Source organism: Lissotriton vulgaris, chromosome 5 (assembly GCF_964263255.1).
Source record: "Lissotriton vulgaris chromosome 5, aLisVul1.2, whole genome shotgun sequence".
In the NCBI taxonomy this organism is placed as follows: domain Eukaryota; kingdom Metazoa; phylum Chordata; class Amphibia; order Caudata; family Salamandridae; genus Lissotriton; species Lissotriton vulgaris.
In genome coordinates, this window is record NC_141693.1 from 1,575,057,940 (window position 1) to 1,575,082,668 (window position 24,729).

The 24,729-nt window shown below is 41.6% G+C and overlaps 1 protein-coding gene across 2 annotated transcripts in view; it reads right to left on the minus strand.

Annotated features, from left to right (window-relative positions):
• The window catches only part of HAUS4 (HAUS augmin like complex subunit 4), a 132,484-nt gene that overhangs the window by 86,576 nt on the left and 21,179 nt on the right, over positions 1 to 24,729 (minus strand). For both annotated transcript variants that reach the window (XM_086923663.1, XM_086923664.1), the window contains 2 exons: positions 14,629 to 14,725; positions 14,369 to 14,514 (listed from right to left, as the gene is read on the minus strand). In XM_086923663.1, the coding sequence (XP_086779789.1) occupies positions 14,369 to 14,514; positions 14,629 to 14,725 (243 nt within the window). The remainder of the gene's footprint in view (positions 1 to 14,368; positions 14,515 to 14,628; positions 14,726 to 24,729) is intronic.

The window sequence follows — 24,729 nt, forward strand, 5'->3', positions numbered from 1 at the left end:
TGAAAGGTAGGGGATTAAAGGTTTGTAAATTAGAGTTTTACAATTTGAAGTACGGAGATTGGAGGGGAGTTAAAGAAATCTTGTCACCTATCCTTGGTCTCTGGCTTACTTACAAACCAGGCCTAGTACCTTTGCCAAAGCTGGAGGTGCAGAGAGGGGTGTAGGACAGTAAACAGTGGCTGATGAGAGGGGCAGAAGGACACAGAAGCTGCAGGTACAGGGAGTATATAAAGAGAAGGTTGAGGGAGCACATAGCTCGGCTACAAGGAGAAGATGGGGCTTAGAAAGGCTGCAAAAAAAGCCAGGAAACATTAAGTTGCTACCTTCATCTGGTGTCATAACCTTGCAGTAGCATGTCAGTGTTAGCTCCCACCCTTGCTATTACTGGGAAAAGCTTAAAATAAAATGTGCTTGAGAGAATCAGTGGTCATGTTTAAGTTTGTCAAAGATGTATGAAGGCATGACTAACTTCCTGAAGACACTGCAGGCTAAATAGTGGTTGTGTAGGTGCATGATGGTGTGTTTTTGTATACGATAGTGAATGATACCTGCATAAATGATGCTGGGTGTTTGGAAGTAAAATTATAAGCGTGGGTATAGGATGATGGCTGCATTGGCATTTGGTGTGGGTATATAGAAACGTTTTGGCATATTAACATGGCTATGTGGCTGATAGGGAGTGTGTGGTCATAAAATGATGGTTGGAGCATAATGTAGTTAATGAGGTTTTGCATTGTTTAGTGTGTTAGTTTTTATTTTAATGTCTGACACTACAAATACTGTAGCCTAGGGAGGGTTTAGATTAGACTTGGTACGGTAGTGCTATGACAAGAAGTGAAGATAGCACACATTTCATAACTTGTTTTTACAACGAAACCACTATTGACATTTGTTAATCCTAACTTCCTTTCTACTTAATTTTTTTTTTTTGTTTACAGAAAAATACACATATACACCTACATTTATATACAAATATTTAACACAGAGGTCATTGTGTAGTTAAAGTACAGTCTCAGTTTCCAACAAAAATGCTATTTTTTTATTTTGCTAATAATGTTGTTTCTATTTGACAAATCTCAACAAAACCTTTAAAGTAAAAAATTTATTCAGTTTGGAATTGGCGCCAGTTTTTTTTGTAGATTTGTCAAGGGTGGGTGAAATTATGGCGTGGTGGGGACAAAAAGTGGTGTATCCTAGTTTAACTCACATAGGTATATTTGGTTTGGTCTATACTAGTGGTGTAACAAAACCTTTGGGGGTCCCTTGCATGGAACAATGGGGGAGGCACCACCCCGACACTTCCATCTCATACTTGAGCTCTACCACACACCTTCATGACGTCTTACGGATCTAAACTATCACACAGGCCACACGGTACCACAGGCTGTGGATTTGGACTGTAGAGCTATCCATTTGACGAGTCATCCCTTTCGTGCTTCAGGTCTCACAGCAGCTATCGGTCAGCCTACACAGATTTGACAGTGGGACCTTAGACAGCAGAGGTATTCCTTAGGCTAAATTGCAATTACAGGACTGTGTAACCATCAAATAATTCAAAGACTGAGTTGTCCAATCTCTCTAAGAATCAGAAAGAATAGGACATCCCCTTGTCCTCCATACTTTGATTTATGTGCAGGTAATCTGGTTACATGTTACATTAACGCAAAGGCCACCTACCGCAAAAAGAACAAAGTGATGGGTAGAATGCTTGAAACATTCTCAACCACTGGCAACTGTTTGGGATCACATCCCAATCCATTGTTTTTCCATCCACCATGCCACTCTAGACAGAGACCGATCATATGCTAATCATTTTTGGTTCTGCTCCAATGGAAAAAATCTAGCCAGAACAGCAAGGCCCTTTCTAGCTTTGCAAATGATTTTGTTCCTCAAAACCCATCCTTGCTGCTTGTCTCCATAAATGGTGGGGCGATAAAATGAGTTAGGCAAAAGAACAACAAGCCAATCATTTGAAAGTAAACTTCAGTCAGATAGCTTTCCAAAATGTGAACTTTTTTGGGTGCGCAATTGTAGGAAATCCGCGTTTTCCGAGGGTAACCTCAGATTTTCGCCTTTTTGTTTTCCTAAACATCATTTGTAGAGTGCACGTAAACTATAAGGTTCCTTGGTAATGAGAAATAGCATAAGTCGCACGGCCAATCTGTGCACAAAAATCTAAATTATTTAGGCTAATAGGTCTGCCACTTTTTGCCCCACCCCTCTTTATTTTCACCCACCTTTAAATATTCAGTCAACAGGTGTTTTGTCTAGGGAAGTAAATCCCAAATTATGGAGGCTTGATCAGAAAATCTAAAGCCCCCCGTTCTTTTCTTTTCAAATTCAGGGATGGCAATACATTAGAAGGGGAAGAGCGGAGTTTGCGCGCAAGCATGTATTTCTTGAATCAGGTTTTAATGGATTGAGGTCCATCATCTGATAGGATTTTGAAAGTGATGCAGCAGATTTTAAAAACAATAATTTGTCCTAGCAAGATCCAATGACGATCTCTCATAAATGGGGGTCATGTGGCAACTCTTAGGCTGTTTAAAGAGAAGTCTGGATGCTTGGTTTTGAACAATTTGTAGTCAACGTAGTTGGTTTTTAGGGAGGCCAATATTTAAAGAATTGACATCATCAAGTCTGGAGGTTACTAATGCCACATCCGCCAAAATTTAAGACACAAGGATGTGCCACCTAGAGATCTTTTTCATTCTTTGAAGGTTCAAGAAGCAGGATAAAATCACAAAGCCAATCTGATATTTTAGCTACAGCACATTGTCAAGAATGACCCAGAGATGTTTTGCGAAGTTTGAGGGTAGGAGGATTCCTCCTTTCAATAGGCCAATAAGAGTGTTTACAAATATCATTTTTTTTCTCAGAATGACAATATCAGTTTTTTCCGGGTTGAGTTCTAGAAAATGTATACTCATCCAATCCCACATTAAATGAATGGTGTTTTGAAGTTTCTCCGAGAGGCAAAGGAACCATCTAATCTAAAGAGTAACAGTCATCCGCATGACTGTAAATTTTACAGTTCATACTATCTAGGGCCTGGATAAGGGATCCAATATAGAGGTTAAACAGATGCGGAGATAAGGAGGAGCCTTACCAAAACCGCAATCCAAATGGACCGCACATGCCTTGTAAGGGCCTACGAAAACCGACTGGGTTCGGTTCTCCAAGAAAGATTTTAGCAAATCAAGAGCTGAGCTTCGAAGCCAAGCAGTCTCCACTAGGTCCAATAAATTATGGTTGACCGTGTTGAAGGCTGCTGATAGGTCCAACAGAACCAATGCATAAGTCAAGACTTAATCATACTCCTATCAATATCATCCACTACTGACAATATAACTGACTCATATTTAAAAATTGCGGCCCTTCGAAATGTGAGCAAAGAGGCTGCGCTGCATAGGCGTCTAAAAATTTAGCAGGAAAATTGTCAGCAAGGAAACTGGTCAACAGTTTTTCAAAAGTATGGGATCGTCAACTTGTGTTTTTTATGTAAGGGAATTACAGCTGCTTCTTTGAATGGTACTGGTACACTTACTTGAGATAGGACAAAATTGGTCTTGAGATGCAGAGAAAATCACTTTAGGTACGACAAGGGTTGTTCAGAGAGCAGGACTGCACTTTTGTCATTAGCTAAACTCAGCATGCTTCTCTAATGTCCGATGTATGTCACCTTCAATTAAAAGGACTATTTCATAAAGTCTATCAGGGGGAGCTACTCTAGTATCAGCTGTCTCCACAACAACATATTGATCAGTCGCTGTCACCTTCAGTAGCGGACGCAGGGCCTCTCGCACTATGGTAATCTCCGCCGCGCTATCCAGCAAGGTCAGAGCCCATGTCGGATTCCGAAGCTGCGTTCTCACTATCTGTGGCATATCTCGCTGTTAAAGCAGCAACTTTCTTTTTCTGAAACTGGGGTCTATTCTGTGTTGAATCGTCCTGCTTGCCTTTACCGTCTTTGGGGCGGGGCTGGTCGCGTCCCTGCTGGCCACCCCGACCTCTGCCGCCACATCCACCACCGGTCGATGAGGCCGATAAGTCTAGAAAAGAACGAGGAGAGCGTTGTTCAGAAATCTGAAAACGATCAGGAAATGTTATCGTCGCGCGATCGCGCAAGTCATAAATACGATCTGTAGGTGCAGGCACTGGTGATGCAGGACGAGACTCCTGTTTCTGCTTTTGTTGTGGTTTACCCTGTTTTTATTTTTTCGGCCAATTTTGTTTCTTGGTCTTGGGCTGTTCGTCATTTTCTGACTTCGGCCCTTGGGGTTGCTTTTTCTCCTTAGTGGAGAATGGCTTGACTCCCACCAATTGCGGCCCACGGTTTTAGAAGCCGCCACAATAATACTCTGTAACTGTTGGGGTTTGTCGGCATCGGGAACCGCCTGCAATGCATTGGACACCTGAAAGCTCACCACATCCCCCTTGACATTTGCAAGAATGAGATCGGAAACTACGTCAAAGGAACCGCATAGGACAATACCCAATTCAACCACTGTCTCAGGTCCGTGCTCATCCTGAACACGCTTAATGACCGTCGGAAGGACAGTCATGAACGGAGTGCCAAAGCACCTTGCATAAACTGCTGCAAAGATCTTTCCCCACGGCTCACAGTCACCAATTTCTGAGGTCAAGTCCTTAGGCATGCTAATTGTCAGAATCCTGTGTTTTTTACCAGGAGTCGTGTTAGGAAATACTGCTTCCAGCTGGTCAAACTTCTCGGCAAGCCAGAAATGAAATTCATCCTTATCCTGGGGGCGCTTGCCCATCACAGCGTTGACCATAACAGGACTAAGTTTTATTCCGCTCTGTCCAGCAGGAAGCGCTGCACCTCCTGGGGTCCCGCCGGGAGATTGCGGGTAATGTATTGCACTAACGACCTAATTACATTAATCGCGACAGTATGTAACAGCCGCAAATCAGCAACGGCAACCGCTCCATGTCGAGGTTGCGGTGTAAATCCAGCCAAAAACAGGCCATGCAGTGCCTGGAATGGACAAAGGACCTAACCTCGGTGCCGTCAAGGAGTGGGGTAGGGCGCCATTAAACCAAACTCGGTGCTGCCAAGCATCAATAGGAACTTCCTGTGTCCTATATGGAGCATATTCCTGCGGCACAGCAGTGGGAGTGTACGTGTCGAACACATTGGTATTAGCGTTCACAGCCGGGAAGGTCACTCACCAGTAAAAAATCTCATAAGGATAAGCCACCTCTGCACTCACCACCATATTCACGGCCATGCCATCCCGGGGACATGGTAATTCTGCAAGTGATTGCGCACCGCAATGAGACTATTTTGCGTAATGTCCACCGCGGCCATAATGACACAGAAAGATAAAGGTACAAGAAAAAGTACGTAGCACAACTGGGTAGTAATTCAAGGAAACCGTTTTTGAAAGAATCAAGCTTTAAAAGACCCATATAATTATATGTAGGTTTGTCCGACACCTCTGTTTTCCGGAAACAATAGCGAAGGCTGTTAAGGACCGATATAGGTACTACTCAAGTGTCATGTAATAAGACCACCAACGATCGGGCGCCATGTAGCAGGGATTTCTGCTCCTATACAGAACTGTGCATAGAGACTTAGAACCTCAGTGAATTAGGGTGTGCCAAAACTCACCTTAGTATCCATAATCCCCTACTAGACTAGCAATCGGTGTCTCATTGGTACTTACAAAACCCCAATGATTTAGACAACCCAGAACATGGACTTGGAACACCTCAGGAAACGTGGAACACATGAACACTCTTTCGTTATACTAACATATCAATCCAGAACGAGGAGTCAATGAGGATACGTGAGAGTTTGAAATATTTATTTCTAATGCAGGGTTCTCAAACGCAGTATCTTAGCTAATACAAGCAAACATATTATAAAGATCAAGGTCAACAGCATAGTTACTATTCCATAAAATACAAAGGGTGAAAGCATGTTAAAATGCTAAAGGAAACCGGTCTAAATAGAACCTCAGTTTACCCTCCCTAGCTAGTATATTATATTATATCTACAGAAGGTCTGTTTGGGTTTAGAAGGGCGGGCCCATACCTTTGGGTTCAGCAGGAATGGATCACATCATCGCCTACACCAACACTCTGCATACGGATATTCATCAAGTGCGTCTCTCCTGCCTTGCGCAGTGCAGTATAATTCGTGCGAAACCCAAATTTGCCCACAGCTGCATCCATATTATGTCTATTCTGTGCGCTGATCAATCCAAACAATAAGCGCTGTGTTGAAAGAACCTTGTAGGCATCGGCACTCACTGTACAGACATAGCTTACCAAGCAAGACTGATATTATAAGCAAACATGTTATTCTTGTGTAAAGCAAAATACCTAACTAGGCGAAAAGCATTAATAACAAAATGTGTCGTGTGCAGAGGCAGCAGGAAAGGAAAAAAAGCGTTTAAAATTCTAACTAGCACATGCCAACTTAACACAGTGCAAAGGTGAAACCAATACACAAGACACCGTCTCACCTGCTGCCAGTATACATGAAGGCGGGCACAGCTCCAAGTCAAGTGGTGGAATGTGGTCGGATACATGCCACATCTGGGACAGGCCACAGATCTCCCAGGATTAAAACAGGCCATTCGCTGGGGTGACAGATACGCTCGGTGTAGACAGTAAAATTGAGTACGTTTGAATATAGCATTCGTGGCTACCTCGTGCATCTGCACAAACGCTCTTGTCCACTCATCCTCTTTAAGCAGGGCATGTAGGTCAGTTTCCGACCCGTCTCTGGTTGGACATAGCTCAATAGTATGGTCCGCTTTTAGGGTTTTATATATAAGTGAAATTAACCCCCTATTGGAGCCCAGGTAGAGTAGCAAGGTCAATGTGTGAGATTCTACTGGTTCGTATGGAAACAAAGTCCACACATCACAAGCTGTGCGTGTTATTTTCGCATACTGAAAGAACTGGCACCAATCTTTTGCTTCATCAAACGTAAAAAAAACCCTCTATTCTCACTTACGTCTCCGGCCGCCAGGCGTACCACTTCGTAATATCCATTACTGTTTGAATTTGACAGAAGCCCTGTAACTACTGCAGGGGGATCCTTGCGGTATGGGGCCCTCCGAATGACCAGGGTGACTGCCTGCTCCCTGTCAAACTACATGGGGGCAGTCCTCAGGGGTCCGGGAACCCATCATGAGGTACTGTGGTGTTTGCTTCTAGCTTGCTGCTCAGCCAGTGGATGTGTGAAGATGTCAGAGTGTTGGATGCGTGGGTGAGTGTCAGTTGAGTATTGGGCTGAGCAGCAAGGAGGCTGCTCCTGTTGGGGTTTGTTGCTTCCTTCATTCTTATCATTTTACATCCTACTTGAATAAACTACTTAAAGATACCACTTGGACCAGACTTTTTCATTCACAACACTGGCAACAATCAAGAAAGAACCTACATGCGTTTCTTAAGGATTACTGAAGTTTTAAAACGACTCCAAGGTACGATTCTTCTAACTACAAATTAAGGATTTTAAGTTTACTGGCACCCTGTGAACATCAACAGTGACCTCCCATCAGTCGCCTACAACACCTACGTGCCAGTTCCTGCTGTATTCGCCCACTACTCCATTTTGCAGCTTACCTGCCTACTTGCTTTGCTGCCTCTCAGTCTCTGCTTCACTTCGTCTTATCTGCCTGCTGTAATCTGCCTGGGAGTGCTCCACCTGTTTGCGTGCATGGAACCTGTAACTTCTGCCTTGCTGTCTTTGGACATCGTCTACACTTTGAGTATCCAGTGCTTCAAACTCCCGCTACCCACTGCACCAGAATTTCATTCGCTCTGCTCCGGTCTTCATGGTACAGACCCCTACGTTGGTGCATGCTATAACCTGCCGCCCGTTTGCTTAATCAAGAGAGTCAGTAAGACTTATGTTTAACAATTCTTCTGCTTTTTGCATTTATCAAGCACTTTTTTCCGTGGTTCTATATATTGGCGGTGAGTTATTTATTTACTTATTTAATAATTTTTTCTGACATTGCTTGGGGTGTGCCTCACTATGGCAGTTTAACTGCCTCTTACACTTTCAAATAGTCGCTCGAGCACACACAAAGTCCGCTCGCGCTCTTACTGTCTGTCATTCCTGCTACCTCGCGACTCCTGCCTTCATGTCTCTGTAACGATTCTCTTCAGCGTCACTGCAGCTGCTCGGCAATCCTTGGAGCTTCCTTCTACTTGAGCCACCCTTCCTTAGGTCATTTGATGTGCCGTTATTTTGCGTGCCGTCATTTTGCGCTTCCACCGGAACTCTGCACTGATCCAACTCCTCTCCTATCAACACGCATCCGCCAAACATGCCAACCACGTTTTTTGAAGTTTTCCTTCGCCATTTCAATTATCGGTCAATCGATTAGTGATATATAATTTTTGTCCTCAAAGCACGAAGACCCTGAGTACAACTTTTGCAGTTCTATTGACTAAGTAACAGTGTCACCTAGCGGTCATCCACCACGACTCCACGCTTACAAGAAAATAAAGTTTTAGACACTTTAAATAAACTTCCTCCAGTGTTTTAGCTTGCATGAACTTTTCTGCAGTCATCCGTCACCTCGCAAGGTACTGTTTCATTTCGCTTTAACTCATCAGCTGCATACTACCATGACTACAGTGACCACTGTATTTGTTTTATCTTATTTTTTTGGAACCTTGCTCAAAGTTTAAAATGTCTATCATTTTTTATGCGAAATATATTGCCTTCTTGCTCTTCCTTGGGTTCATGCATTTTTCGCCGATATTAATTTGTCACCTATTATTAGTGCTCATTTATGTTACTTTACGATGTGTTACGTTACAGTGCCTGCTCTGCAAGCTCTAGTTAGAGAATTTTTCAAGGCACTACCCATGCAGCATTTGGTACAAGCTTATTTTGTTTACTAGGCAATTTGCATTACTAAACTTATTTTATATTACGTCAATTTACATATGTTACTTTACCTCACAGTGCTAGAAGTTTTGATAATGATTAATGAGCCATATTGCTTGTATGCTTCGTGACTTTTCACGATGTCAATACATTAAAATGTCAGAATTTACAATGCTTAAAGCATCTGTTACAGTAGCCTACTGGCTGTATATTTCACATTACAGTGCTTCCTTCGCAACCTCTTGTAGTAGAATGTTCAATGTTCCTATTGTAGTATTTGTTGCAATGTTACTTTAATTACAAATTCCACATGGAATTTCTCATTAAGATTTACAAGCGACATTGCTCCCATTTTACGTGACTTTTCAGGTCACTTACACTGCTATACATTACAATTCTTTACAGTGCTTATTTACATTTACTTTACATTACTTTACAGTGCCTTCCTGTAGGGCATATGTTACAACGCGTACTAGCTGTACAATTTTCATTACAGTGCTTATTACTTTACAGTTACAGAAATGTAATAGTACTTTCTTTCCAAGCTCCTGCTGGAGAGTTGTCTTTGTTCTGTTTCTTACAATTTTTATTACAGTACTTTACGTTAAACCGTAGTACTTTATTGTCATATATCCTGTTCATGGGATCTATGAAAATCTGTATTTTCATCTTACATGGTATCTGTACGTTGATTTTACATTTTATTGCTGCCATGTGTCATGTGTATTTTCTTAATTCAAATGAGTTTTCCTTACACTTCTCTTTTACATTTTGAGTGTTTTTCTTGTCTTTATCTTGTACTATCTGTTTTTTCAATTGCTGTTTCTGCTTGCCATCTCCACATTGGTCAGGCCAACTGGTGTGTTTTGGTGGTGAATTGGAGCGTCAAAATTCTCTGTGTGTTGCATTACTATTGCTGTGCTATTGTTGTCTTTCTTTACCTTGTTTTAATACCTTCTTCCTGTGTTAGTATCTCCTAATTTTCTTCTTCTCTTGCTCTTCCACATGATTTACATTTTAATTTGCATATGTGATGTTTCTATTAAAGGGGGAAGAAGGGTGTGGGTTATTCCTGTTTTTCTTTGTCAATGTATGCATGGTCTTCATCTTCCATATTCGGTGCTTTATGTTCTCTTTGCATGTCTGCCCATTATTATGGTATGCTTTTATTTGAGATACCTAATGTTATTTACATGCTTACTCCTTGTATCTTCCATTGTAATGCTCACTCCTTGTTTCTTCCTTCCTGTTGTTATTAAAGTGGGAAGATGTGTGGTGTCTGCTTCTAGCTCGTTGTTCAGCCAGTTGATGTGTGTAGAATGTTAGCATGAGTGATGATGTCAGAGTGTTGGATGCGTGGGTGAGTGTCAGTTGAGTGTTGGGCTGAGCAGCAAGGAAGCTGCTCCTGTTGGGGTTTGTTACTTCCTTCATTCTTATCATCTTACATCCGACTTGAATAAACTACTTGAAGATACCACTTGGACCGGACTTTCTTTCATTCACAACAGGTACCTTGGGAGTTCTATTCCATTGCTTTGATTTGCCAGCAGTTCCTTCTCCATATTACGGCCTTCCACACACCACTGGGCGGTGTATTGCAGAAGCCATGCCAAGTGTTGAAGCCTAATGTCTGGGAGGTCGAGGCCTCCCAATTCTCTATCGAGCTAATGTCCGAGAAGTTAGAGTAATTGGGTCCCTGTCCTGTGGACATGTTGGTTACTCGTTAATCCCTTTTGGGATTGTATCCTTAATTGTGTTTATTTTTTCAATAAAATATGTGTTCAACACATTGCAAAATTCCATGGAAGGAGTAATCGATAGACAATTCGGTTTAGAACGTTCTGAAACTATTTTAAATGTCCTCAGATTAGCAGAGCGCAATATTTTATTTGTGGAGAAAAAAACCAAGAGTCTTTGTTTGCAGTAGTAGGGATTTATAATGCTTCAAGCTCTTTTTAATGAGGATCTTGTCGGGGCATAATCTATGCACCATTTCTGTTCTAGTTGGCAGAGTTTTAACTTAGTGAGTTTCATATCCTTTGTGAACCACAAGGCAGACTTGGAACAGCTGAAGGTGTCAGAATTACGCAGAGAGGCATGTGGCATAACCAAAGGATAAATGAATTCTCCATTAAAAGGACAGAAGTAGGCATTGAAGCCAGAAGAGTGGTACGAAAACTCTCCATGTTCACTCAAGACCAGTTATGTAAATATTTTTTTAAACTGGATTTATGGTTGTATTGCATCCCTTCCAAATAAGATTTAATGAGAAAATGGTCATCCAAATTCAAGGTAGGACTGTTAATTGTGTTAATGAAAGATTCACTGTCCAAACATGGTCGAGGGGATGATCCTTAACAGTTATTGATAATTCTTTTTTTGTTCTTTAGCTCAAGGTGATCGCTTACAAGCTTACTTTTCCTTGACTTAACTTTAATCTACTGGCAAGGAAGTAAACAATTGAGGGGCTGATCAATTTGTTTTCAATTGTGCCATGTTGTTGCAGATTTCTGACACTGTGCCATAGAATGTATCGATGGAGAGTTTTGTGTTACTAAAGTTCTACTTAGTTCCACGTTAGCTAATAGCAACTCAGCTTCCATGTTTAAAGCTACAAGCAGTTTTTCTTTGACTATATTCATATAGGTCTGCATAAGTTTTATTTTTAAAATGACAGTCTCCAGTTACATGAACTTAGATAAAGAACAATAAATGAGGACACCATTATATAGGACAGATTTCACCTATTTCCATCCTCAGGATCCCATATAAAATAAGGTCTAAATATTGCCCTTCCGAATATTTGGGAGCCATACTCGGAAGATGTACAGTATATGGGTTAATAATGCTGAGGTGCTTCTTACAATTTACAAATTGCAGCTACTTGGCCACCTCTTTTTTCATCACTGTTACTTGTTACCATCCCATGGCCCTCTTGCACCAACTGATCTAACTAATTATAGGTGCAGTGTCTTTCTGCGGCCAGTTTTCAATGCTAAATAGACCATCTAAGCTACCTTTTGAAACAATATCAAACATGTAGTATCGGGCACTACTGAATGTGCACTTGTTAAATGATTTTCTTGTAGTCCTTTTATTCATCCACAACTCCCCACACTTCCCCTGTACTTGTAGAATAATTTACATTTGGTTATTTTACGAGGGATCAAACATACAAATGGTGAGTGGCAGAATGCTTGCAATAGTCTAACAGCTGGCAATCGGCTTGGGTAGCATTCCAGGCCACTGTTTTTTCTGGCCACTGAGCCACCTCAGATTAGCCCCATTCATATGAATACCAGTCTTTACATAGGAACAGTCAAGCCTGAACTGCCATTCCAGGTCCTCACAGAAACTGAACACAAGCAACCCAAGACCTGTTTCAGCCTAGTTGGCTCTACTAGCGTCCTTCTCAGGCGGCCTTCCAGACTCAGCCTTAGTATTCAATGATGCTCATCACAGCAGAGCAATCTCCGGGTTGCAAACCCCAAACAGAGGTACAAAGAGGTGTGAACATTCTGCACGAGACTATCACAGCCACACTAGACAGTGATTAGGAAAAAACACAAAAGGCTCAAAATACCTTAAGATCAAGACAAAAGGAACTACAGTCCACCTTTACATCATACCATCCAGCAAATAGCAGTCTCCAGGAAGACTAATCAGCAGCCGCCTTTCTGCATCAACTGATTTAATTGATAGTCCAAGAGGAAGCCAGTCTCATCTCTCCATGCTTCTGTGCCTTAATTCCCCATCTCCAGTCTCAGAAATGTCAGATGCCCAGGAAAATAACCTCACTTAGTCTTGTGCGCAAGGACAGGCCAAGGTATTCAAAATGGAACGGACAGGCCTGTGCGAATGTGGTTCACTCATAGCAACATGTAGCTCACCATTCGCACACCATACACAAGCATCCATGCACTCAGGGTCTCACACTAGGATTCCAGGTTCATTGTTAGAGGTGGAAATGTACACAAGCTGGCCAGTAGGCTCCCACTCCTGCAACACAAGACTGATCATGCTAAAATCTTCACAAATTACAGGATGCTGCCACCACCATGTGACACACACAAACCTGGGACATGGGCAGTAGTCTTTGGCCACTATTAGTTGTCACAAAGCAGGCCTAAGCCATTGTATAAACACAGGATTAGCCTGAGGCTACCAATCAAAAAACTAGGATACCAGTAACTCTTAGTTGAGTAAGCAGGACAGAGGACACGTCTGTAAACCAAGCATAGGATATTCCTGCCCCAACATATACCCTCCCAGATTGGAGGAAAGTCAAACCAGTGCAGACTCTAAACCTCGGGACAAAACAATGGAACACAAACCCATATGCAGGCCTCAGCTCACCACATATAAAATACTCTCCTGCAGTTAGTAACTCCAAAAGATGCAATCTAGTTCAAAATTTGCTGTGTAACAGATGCTAGACATCTGGTCTGAAGCCATGATGGAAAAAAAAATAGATAAGGTGAACAGGATGTACCAGTATTCTTTCTTGCTACCACACTGAAAAAGAACAGCTAACCATGATAACATGGATATACGACAGGGCCACTGAAATTATGCTGCAGGGGAGGGCCCAATTATGCAGCAGGGTTGAGTAAATTATGCAGCATGAAGAGGCAAATTATGCTGCATAATAAAAAACACATTTTGTGATCGTATCACTTCATTATTTTGTCACTATAACACTCGTTTATACAGTCTGTGCATTGGTTCCACCTCATTAGGACCAGTTTAGCACCGAAATATGGGAATAAGCAACAAAAAGTTGATCAGTCAACCTTTCCAAAGGCTACTGTGTGGCAACACGTGCCGCTGCATTTTTACTTACTTTTGAACCATTTGAGCTAGAAACAAATTTTGTTGTTGTTAAAATATGCAAATTATGTGGCCTATAATGGATTACGTGACAGGTGCAGCAAATATATAATTATGTGAAAATCACAGCGGCCGCACAATAAGATAACGCAAGTAGCCCGGGTATACTGTTGCGACAACCCAAGAGTGGATTCAAGTCAGCAACTCTCCTCATCATTTTTATAAACCATGCATCATGAATATACAAAGATTAACGTTTTGGGCTTGTAAAGTATACACAATCACATTTCTCCATTTTCTGAAGGAGATAGGGCTTAAGATCTGTATAGAAGCCAAGACACTCTTCACTAGCCCTCATTAAGTTACACTACAAAAGCAACCCACTTACCTCTAAAAGGCAACAGGGAATAAAATCCGTGGAATATATCCAGTATGACTCTCCTCATCCCCCTGAGTGACCTTTACATTGGAAATAACACAAAAGGGCTGGAAGAATAGGTTTATCAATGCAAATGGTACTGCTTCCAGTAAGAAGTAGGATTGGGAGGTCAAAGAAATAAACTCCTAGAGATGACCTCTGATGTCCCTGTCTCACACAAATCAGGTACTGATAAAATCTATTTTGATTATCCTGAACAAGGAGGCCCACCCCCTTACCGGAGGAAAAGCCATCTTCTGCTTTTCAAGGGTTACTGCATTCTCTTTGCACTTCTCAGACTCGCTCTGCAGCCTTCTTTTCTCGTCTTGCAGGTTCACCACCAACTGTAGGGATTTCATGGACTTCAGCAGATCACAGTTTTTATCTTATGGAGAGAGTGAAAGTGTTCAGACTGTAGCCAAGCCTGGGCTTCAGCATGAAAGGTGGAGTAGCATTATTGCTATCCTTGCCTGCAGACTCCTTCATAACAAGCACTCACCTGTCTCTGGTTTATGGAAGGTCAGCAGAGATATGCACTTTTCCTCAAGTCTAGCCTCCAGTTCCTTCTGAAGTTTCTCCCTCATTTGCTGTACATCCTGTGGGGAGATAAAAAGCAAAGGGAACACACAGTATTGCATTAGATTTGTGGCTGACTGAAGTTGAAGCATCACAGTACAATATTGGGATCTAGAACAAAATAAAAACCAACCCATGGACGGTGGGGAAAAAAGAGTGAGTGGGATTGCAGATACAATAAAGGGATAAGCAAAGTGAAAAAATAAATGAAGGGAGACAGAAAGGTATAGAGGGCGGCTCAAAAGCAATATGCAGAGAAACATACCGTCCGTGGAGGCAACTATCACAGCTAGACTTAACAAATCCTCACCTAGCTAGCTGAGGAATAAAAGCAGGAAGACGATTCAAGCTCCAAAAAAAGAGATGTGATGCTCTTTACCATAGCCCAGTAGCAAAACTTTAACCAGTTGATCTTATTTTGTGCCCTGGTGGACACAGCATTACAGTCAGGTTTTCATTCGATAACTCATTCACGGGTGTATTTGTAACAATGCAGCTAAGCTGAAAGATCCTAGAAAATAATCCCTCATGCTGTGATCTAAAATGGAGAAAAAACAATCCTAGTTCTCTATCATGGACTACTTCACCGAGTTAACACAATACTGCAGGAATGGAGGAATGTCAGAATATTTTTCTGGGTATCCACTTCCAAAACATAAAAGTGCCAATAGCTGTCTTGGCTTTTCATGGATAGCTATTTTAAGGTAACTTTAAAACTGCAGATCCTTACCTACTGAGGCCTCACCAGTTCATATTTTTGTATGTCCTACTAAATCAGAGGCCTTCCTATAAGCATTTACCAACAAAGATGTTTAAGTTGATGCATGGCCTTGATTCATAGGAGAGGAATTTGAATCAGGAGTTTCAACTACCATCATAGAATAGTTTCCACCAACATTAACAACAGCAGGTTAATGAATCTGCATACATTCATATATGATGCAAAATTCAGTGTCTAGAAGTGCCTGGGAGTGACAAGGTAAGTTAGTAACTAGTCTTGAGAAAAAAGAAAAGAAAATGGCAAACTTGAGGGGAGAGAGTCTAAAGGAGAAACGAGTGGGGTGAGACTTCAGTAGAAAGTGGTAGACAAACAGAGGGTAAAACTGAGTGGGGAATGCAGTGACTGGCTTTAGAAAGTATGATGATTCTTCTCACATCAGTTCTCAACATCTTATCCTTTCCCTTCTCAGCATGCACATCCTGGAGCAGGCGCAATCAGGTTTCTCATGGAGAAGATCTATGGTTATAACTGACATGGTGACCCCAAGGACTTCTAGCATTCGTGGTTAAATGAGTGAAATTCTCCTCCTGCACTGCACACACAAGTGCTGTAGCTGGGGAAGGAGGGCAATGCATCTCTTACAGTAGCACATGTAGTGTTGCAGTTTGGATAAAAGTGAGTGCTGCAGTTTCTGAGAGTGAAAACTCTCCGGGCATGTCCATGAAATGCACCGGTGCTGCAGAGCAAGCCCGTGAAGCACATATGTGTTTCAGCTGGAGCTGAATGCAGGGAATTATCCTGCAATGCACAGGAACTACAGCTGCGAAAAAAGGCAGGGCATGCTTGTGTAAAGCGTAAATGCTACACAGCAACTCAAGGCAGTGCATTTTCTCGCAGTGCATAGGTGATGCATTTGGGGCAGCAAATACTAGTTCAGTGGCAAAGTGTTTTAGCAGGTGTTGGAGGAAAATAACGTGTTGCTTCTGTAGTCTTATAATATTGTGCTGCTGAACATTCCTGCATTGTACAGGTGTTGTAGCTGGGACTGAATACAGCAAGTTATGTTTCTTCAGTTGCCAGGTTCTGTAGCTGGCTATACATACAGAGCCTGCTCTAGATTACATTTAAGACTTTAAAGGTGATCAAAGAAGGACACTGCATTGCTTTAAGGTAGTCTAAACAGCCTCTGTTAAAATAAGGCCTCAGCACCCACCCCTTCTTTGAATTATTCCCATGTATTTTCACCTTCCATGCAGTCTGCCCATTGGTCTTCAGCTTGGTCCACTGCCTCACGCCGTATTTGAATATACAGCAATATGTAATGCAATCCTATAAAGCTAAAGCAAAACAACACCTATATTTTTATGATCAACATTCATATTTTTCTCTCCCTCCCACAACACGGATGCTACATGTATCCTGTACTCATTTATGTTGCACCACTCATGGCCTCGTCCTCATCTAGCAGAGTGGAGGAATTTGCTGCCGCAGCAGGCCTGCACTCCCACTACTTGCACTTATTGTCTAGAGGTTCCAACTTAGAGGCATTCTATGGTGGTGCAGAATATCCCCAGCTTCTAGCTTGTTAGTAAGTGTAGGACTTTTTACACACACACGCTGTGCAAGTTTCTCTGGCACAGAGAACAAAGAAGAGGGTTAAGTTGAAGTGAGCTTTTTTTAAGATTAAGTAGGGATGAGGAGAAAATGTCAGTGTAAGAACTTGTAAACCTAGAAAGTCCATAAACAATGGATATACCAACCACATATTGTATGAAGCAATTGCAGTAAATGATGACAATACTATAGAAACCAGAGGGTTGGTAGTGTGTGGGGAGGAGAGGGGAGCAATTTACTTAAAACTGCTCTGCAGAATATGCGGATAAAGGTGCTATGTAGAGGAGAGTGTTCTAAATGTATCTCCTGAAAAGTCAAACGTTTACAACACTTCTTAAATAAAATAAAAACGAGCTAAAGAAATAATCAGTTTTTTGCTTCAAGCCACTGGATCAACATTTTGCTCCACAAAAACAAAGATAAGTCTCTAAAAAGATTGTGCTCTGATGTATAGAAAATGGATGCACAGCAGGCAATTGTTTTTGCCTGAAAAGCAGGAGTGGTTTTCTCCCAGGTAAATGATTTGGGATGATTTTACCCTGGCCCTTGATGGCGGTCAGTATTAGGTGTTCGAGTAATTCTCACTTATGGGTGCTCAGGGTGGAGGCAATCATCCAACACCTCAACAATCAGATCAGCCAATCATATAACTTTGTTCAAGATCCTAGCACACCAATATATAGATTTTAACAAGTTAAGTGACTTAAAATATTCAACATGAGCATGGATGTCATATGTGCTTTTTATTATCTATTTTTTGCTTGTTCAGGCACCAGCCGACACGTGTTTTGTCGTTCGGGACAAGACACCAGCGACTTCCTCAGGGCTGGAAAACATATACAGATAATGCAGTGTAAGCCCAAGTTACAACGGGCAATCATGTTATAATACAGGTAATTTTACATTTCACCCATGCAAGTAGCATAGGAGGTCCCTGCAAATGACTATGTAGCGGACCCATGAGAGTGAGGTAAATAATAGTAGATTAAAAGCATCAATATGAATCCCTAAGTCCAAATTGTTAACACAAAAAAAACGAGCTAATCAATGATGGTCGTGTTCGTGAGAAAGAATAGAGATGAGCGGTTTGTGCATTATGATGTTGTGGGGGTAGGGAGTGGGCGATGTGATATTCAGAATCAAACAATAAGTACTGTGACACCCCCATGTGATTGTGTCCAGCATGTGATGCAAGAACTGAGGCAAGCCCCGGGCCTACCTTATAAGTATCCACAAAGTATATTGCGCCTAAAGTCAATGACAGTACACATATGTAATCAAATCCAGAGAAATTGTATCAACTATTGACAAGATAAAACATCACCCAAAGGTAGGAGACATACCTTCTGGCTGGTTATATTTCCATCCCAGCCTAAATATGGCTGGGAAAATTTTGATAGTAGTTTGTGATCGAGTCTTCTAGAGTTAATATTTTCTGCAAGAATATATTAAATCAAGATTAATAAGGGCGGCCCACCTGGGTCCCCTACGTCTGTTTATGTCTGAATCCATGAATCATATATTGATCAAGTATAAGTTCCGGGTATCTATGGTTAAATCATCGTCATTGTCAGCATTAGCAAAACAAAATGGTTCACCTATAGCCAGCCTGTATAAATCTAGCCTCCAGTAATTTCAATCTCCAATCTAGCATGGAATAGTTGATTCCAATCATTTGATATTCAAGACCAATGAGTTAAAACATCATCACATCATCGTCTAGGTCTATCAGTAAGGTTCCCAATATTTACAGATACATTCACGCTCCTCTCATAGATTAATATGCTCATCGGTCCTACTCACTTAAAATGCAGGGTCCGGGACGTGTTTGATGTTCCGGACGTGACTGTATCGTATCTGCCAGTCGGTCTATGGAAACGAGAAGCAAACAAGGGGATTTTATCAATATTACGCCAGACTATATCGGGCAAAGCAACTACTGGGCGAGGAGCTAAACTAAAAAACATTCCTGTATCTAGCTGCAACTCTCCGCCATGGAATCTGTCAGTGTCTCCGTGTAGCTATCGTGTGCAAACTGAGACACGGAAGTGGCCCATAAGTAAAAACTCCTGGAACACTAGAGCAGACATCCGGGTATCGCTTATGGCGGTATCCGTCGGCATGTTGCGTGTCCCAAAGTGTGTGCGGAGTCGGATTGTAAATATCAGACAGCACAAATTTCTTAAGATTTACTGACGTCTATTATGCATATTTCTCAAGAACTTGGGTACTTGATCAGATTGCCGTGCCGATTCTGTTATCAATCAATTAAACGGCGAACCAGAAAATCAGATCCCGTGAAAAAATAGAGATATAGATCTCATTCTCCAAATATTCATTATAAAAATATTATATTTCGGGCCGTTCTGCAAATCATATAAGTATTTGCGTTTTTAAAGACAATCGTACTGGTGTCGCTACCAACTCAAAGTTGGAAATGCTTGGTTCCATCTTGGAGTGGACCTGGTTCAATCTAGAAGGTCATAAATCACTGAAATTGGCACGTAGTGAGTGTAATAGTAATTTGATGGTGAGTATATAGTCATCAGTGTATCTCAATAATATATATAGTATGATGACTAAGGAAAGTAATCTGTTGGTGGATAGTCACCAAGTCAGACTAGGAGTGGGAAGGGTGCTTATATATGATCTATGCAATCAATTGTGTCTATCGTGAAACCATCATTAATCAATCGGTCTTAATATCATGATTTATGGGATTCCACCTAATTTCAATACAGAGAGGTTAACATACTGATACATTCTATGGCATGTTTCATAAGCATTTATATAAATAACAGTTTATCATAGAATCATATTATAAATACATCAGGTGGCATTTGTATCTCATCACATATCTAGGAACCTTCCTTTCGTTTGTTTCATAATATCCCAATATCATGCCCATCTGTGTGTTTGTGTGTATATTCCAATCAGATAACAGTGGAGAAGTGTGGCTCAATGGTTAGAGCGGCAGACCCTGATGCAGAGGTCTAGCCCGGGACCAGGGTTCAATTCCCCGCCTTGGCGGGTCTTGGGCTCAAAAATTCCATGGACCTGATAATTCTCGCCTCAGTGCCTATTCCAATCATGGAGTCCCACTCTGCAACTCTGGGCAATAGCTTGCTTAATCTCCACAACGGCCCCCACAACGCTAAGGATGCCTGGCATCCACCTTGGGGGTGCCCAGGAGTGGACGCCTCATAGGGAAAGCCAGGATGGGTTCCACAGCGGTATTCGTACAAGCGCCTTGAGACCCTTGCGGGTGAATAGTGCGCTATACAAGTATCAATTTAAAATTTTAGTGGTACACCAGTCACTCAGTCCCCAAGGAACTAATGAAGTTCATGATCAGAATTCATTCCGTAGTCAACTGCTTGAATCTTCATTATCCAGAGTGCCTCTCTACGTCTAAGGTGCAACTCACGGTTGCCACCTCTTTGGTCTAAGTTCACCAGCTCAATACCACAGAATGCAATTGTTTTGTTACCTGCTTGCGCTTGGCATTCATTAATGTGTGATGCAGTTACATATTGTGTGTCCTTATGTTTGATAGCCCTCAGGTGTTCATATATTCTCTCTTTTAGTGTCCTGATTGTGCTGCCTATATAGAAGCTACCGCATCTACATGATCAAATGCAAATCACGTAGTGACTATTGCAGGTTATCATTTGCTTGATCTCATATTCCTTCCCAGGTGGCTACAAAATGTTCTGGTGTCATTCATAGCTACAGGGCATATTTTGCAGCATCCACAGCAGTGGAATCCCATACATCTTTGTGCAAGCCAGTTAGGTGATCTCGCACTCTGTTTTAGATAGCTGGGACTGATCAACGTTTTTATGTTTTTGCTTCACCTCTATGTGATTAAGGGCTGTTTCGAGTATGTATTTATTCAGAGATTTGTCACTGGTTAGTATTTTCCAGTGAGTTTTCATGCTTTTCCTGAGTGTGATGGCTGCCTTATTATAGTTTGTTACAAGTCTGAGCTGTGCCTGTTTTTCTTGTTTGCGCGCTTTATCTTTAAGAATATCGCTTCTTACAATTCTATCCACCTTACGTTCCGCTTCTCTGATTAGGTGTGCTTTGTATCCTCTTGCTTGGAACCTTCGTTTCATATTGTCTTTGCAGGCAATAAAATCATTGTCCTTGCTACAGTTTCTCCTCGCCCTAGTTAATTCTCCATATGGTATGGAATCGATTTGGTGTCTAGGGTGTGAGCTGCTGGCATGCAGTATAGCGTTACATGAGGTTGGTTTGCGAAACAGACTGCTCTGTATTTTGTTGTCCTCAATGAAGAGGGTCAGATCCAGAAATTCTATTTGTGTGATGCTCAGATTGTGTGTGAAGTGGATACCCATATCATTGCAGTTCAGCTGTTCACAAAATTGGGTCAGATTTGCCATACTCCCAGACCAGATTATGATGCAATCTTCTATATAGCGCCCCCAAAATATAATGGATTCATTACATGGGGTGCCCTTAGAACCCCAGATCCACTCCTCCTCAAACCCCCCCATAAAGAGATTGGCATAAGGAGGGAACCTGGAGCCTATGGCCACGCCCTGTTTTTGTTTGTACCACTTGGAGTAAAATAGAAATACATTGTTCTCAAGAATTAGTTCTATCATTTGGTGATCATTTCGGCATGCGCCCATTGACTGGCTGGTCTTTTATTCAAAAATCTTCTCACAGCTTTGATACCCAGATCGGTTCTGATATTGGTGTAAAGGGAGGTGTCATCAAGTTTTGCTAGTACCATGCCCTCCTCTCATGTCACATTTGATAGGATACTAAGAATATGCTTTGTGCCTTTAATTTACAAAGGTAGGTTCTGTACGAGAGGTTGTAGAAAGGTGTCCACATATTGAGACACTTTCCCGGTTGGGCCCCCTATACTCGATATTATTGGTCTGCCTGGTAGTGCTTGCTGATTCTTATGGATCTTTGGCAGAGCACAAATGCAAGGGAATCTGGGTCTATCTATTTTTAGGATTTATCAGTCCACTATTAAGCCACTCCCTGAGATGTGTGTTTATTAGTATGGTCAGTGGTCCTATTGGGTTATCTTGCAATCTCTCATACTGTGTTTGATCACCCAGTTGTGAGAGGATTTCCATATTATAGTCCCTGGTGTTCATGACTACAATATTCCCACCCTTGTCAGCCTCGCTGATGTTAATGTTGTGAAGTGTGCTCAAGTCTTTTAAGGCCTTGCGTTAATTGGCGGTTAAATTATCAGACAGTCTATGATGGGGTTTGTTCTCATGTTGTAGATATTTGTACATGTCCTTAGTCACTAATTTGTGGAACACGTCCACACTGTTTCCACTGGGTAAGATGGGAGTCCATCTGGATTTGTTTCTTAGCCCACTAGTGATGTTAGTGTCGGTGACTATATCATGTTCCCACAGTAATTCATCAACTGTCATGCGGTCTTGATCATCAACCTCAATTGATAAAAGTAATTCTGTATCTCTAATGTCTTGTATGGTAACAACATCATGAGACATATCACTAGTGGCAGTATTCATGCATTTATTTGGTTTGGGATTGCATTAAAAAAAAAATTTAACTTTACATTTCTGGTAAATTTAAACAAATCAATCGTGGAATTATACATATCTCCCTTTTCCTTGGGGCAAAAGCCCATTCCTTTCTCCAGAACAGAAATCAAATCCATGGTCAAAATCTGGTCACTAAGGTTGATGACCTCTACCCTCTTGATCTCAATTAATTCCAATTCGCTTTCTTCCATGATCTCAATCGCACCCCTTGTTTGCCCTGCTCCTTCCCCCCCCTTCCTCTCTTTCCCCTCCTTGTTTTCTTGCCATATTTTACTTTTGTCTTGGTAGCTCCCGGTTTCCCAGTTTGATTCTTTTCACCTCTCTTAAAAAAACAATATCATGGTTACTGCGAACAAACACCCCATCAGTGTCACTCTCGCTGGGTATAGTCTCCAAAGATGTGGAATTAGAGCTCAACGAGGTTGTGTTGTAACAGAATCGGCACGGCAATCTGATCAAGTACCCAAATTCTTGCAAAATATGAATAATAGACCTCAGTAAATCTTAAGAAATACGTGGAGTCTGATATTTACAATCCGACTCTGCACACACTTTGGGACACGCTACATGGCGACGAATACCGCCATACGCGATGCCCAGATGTCTGCTCTAGTGTTCCAGGAGTTTTTACTCATGGGCCACTTCAGTGTCTCAGTTTGCACATGATAGCTACACGGAGATGCCAACAGATTCCATGGCGGAGAGTTGCAGCTAGATATAGGTATATTTTTTAGTTTAGCTCCTCGTCCAGTAGTTGCTTTGCCAGATATAGTCTGGCGTAATATTGATAGAATCCCCGTGTTTAGTTCTCGTCTCCATAGCGCGACTGGCAGATACGATACAGTCATGTCGGGAACAGCAAACACGTCCCGGACCCTGCATTTTAAGTGAGTAGGATCGATGAGCATATTAATCTATGAGAGGAGCGTGAGTGTATCTGTAAATATTGGGAACCTTACTGATAGACCTAGACGATGATGCGATGATGTTTTAACTTACTTGGTCTTGACTATCAAATGATTAGAATCAACTATTCCATTGCTAGATTGGAGATTGAAATTACTGGATATTTATACAGGCTGGCTATTGGTGAACCATTTTGTTTTGCTAATACTGACAATGACAATGATTTAACCATAGATACCCGGAACTGATACTTGATCAATATATGATTCATGGATTCAGACATAAACAGACGTAGGGGACCCAGATGGGCCGTGCTTATTAATCTTGATTTAATATATTCTTGCAGAGAATATTAAGTCTAGAAGACTCGATCACAAACTACTATCAAAATTTTCCCGGCCATATTTAGGCTGGGACGGAAATATAACCAGCCAGAAGGTATGTCTCTTACCTTTGGGTGCTGTTTTATCTTGTCAATAGTTGATACAATTTCTATGGATTTGATTACATATGTGTACTGTCATTGACTTTAGGCGCAATATACTTTGTGGATACTTATAAGGTAGGCCTGGGGCTTGCTTCAGTTCTTGCATCACATGCTGGACACAATCACATGGGGGTGTCATAGTACTTATTATTCGATTCTGAATACCACATCGCCCACTCCCTACCCGCACGACATCATAATGCACAAACCGCTCATCTCTATTCTTTCTCACGAACAGGACCATCAATGATTAGCTCGATTTTTTCGTGTTAACAATTTGGACTTAGGGATTCATATTGATGCTTTTAAATCTACTATCATTACTCTCATGGGTCCGCTGCATAGTCATTGGCAGGGACCTCATATGCTACTTGCATGGGTCAAATGTAAAATTACTTGTATTATAACATGATTGCCCGCTGTAACTTGGGCTTACATTGTATTATCTGTAAATGTTTTCCAGTCCTGAGGAAGTCGCGGGTGTCTTGTCCCGAACGACAAAACACGTGTCGGCTGGAGCCTGAACAAGCAAAAGATATTAAAAAGCACATATGATATCAATGCTCATGTTGAATATTTTAAGTCACTTAACTTGTTAAAATCTGTATATTGGTGTGCTAGGATCTTGAACATGGGTTTCTCATACGGTGTGCCCGAGTGGAAATACATTATCTTCCCCATTTAAAATCACATTTCTAGAGAAATAATTATATACCACGGTGTTGCTCA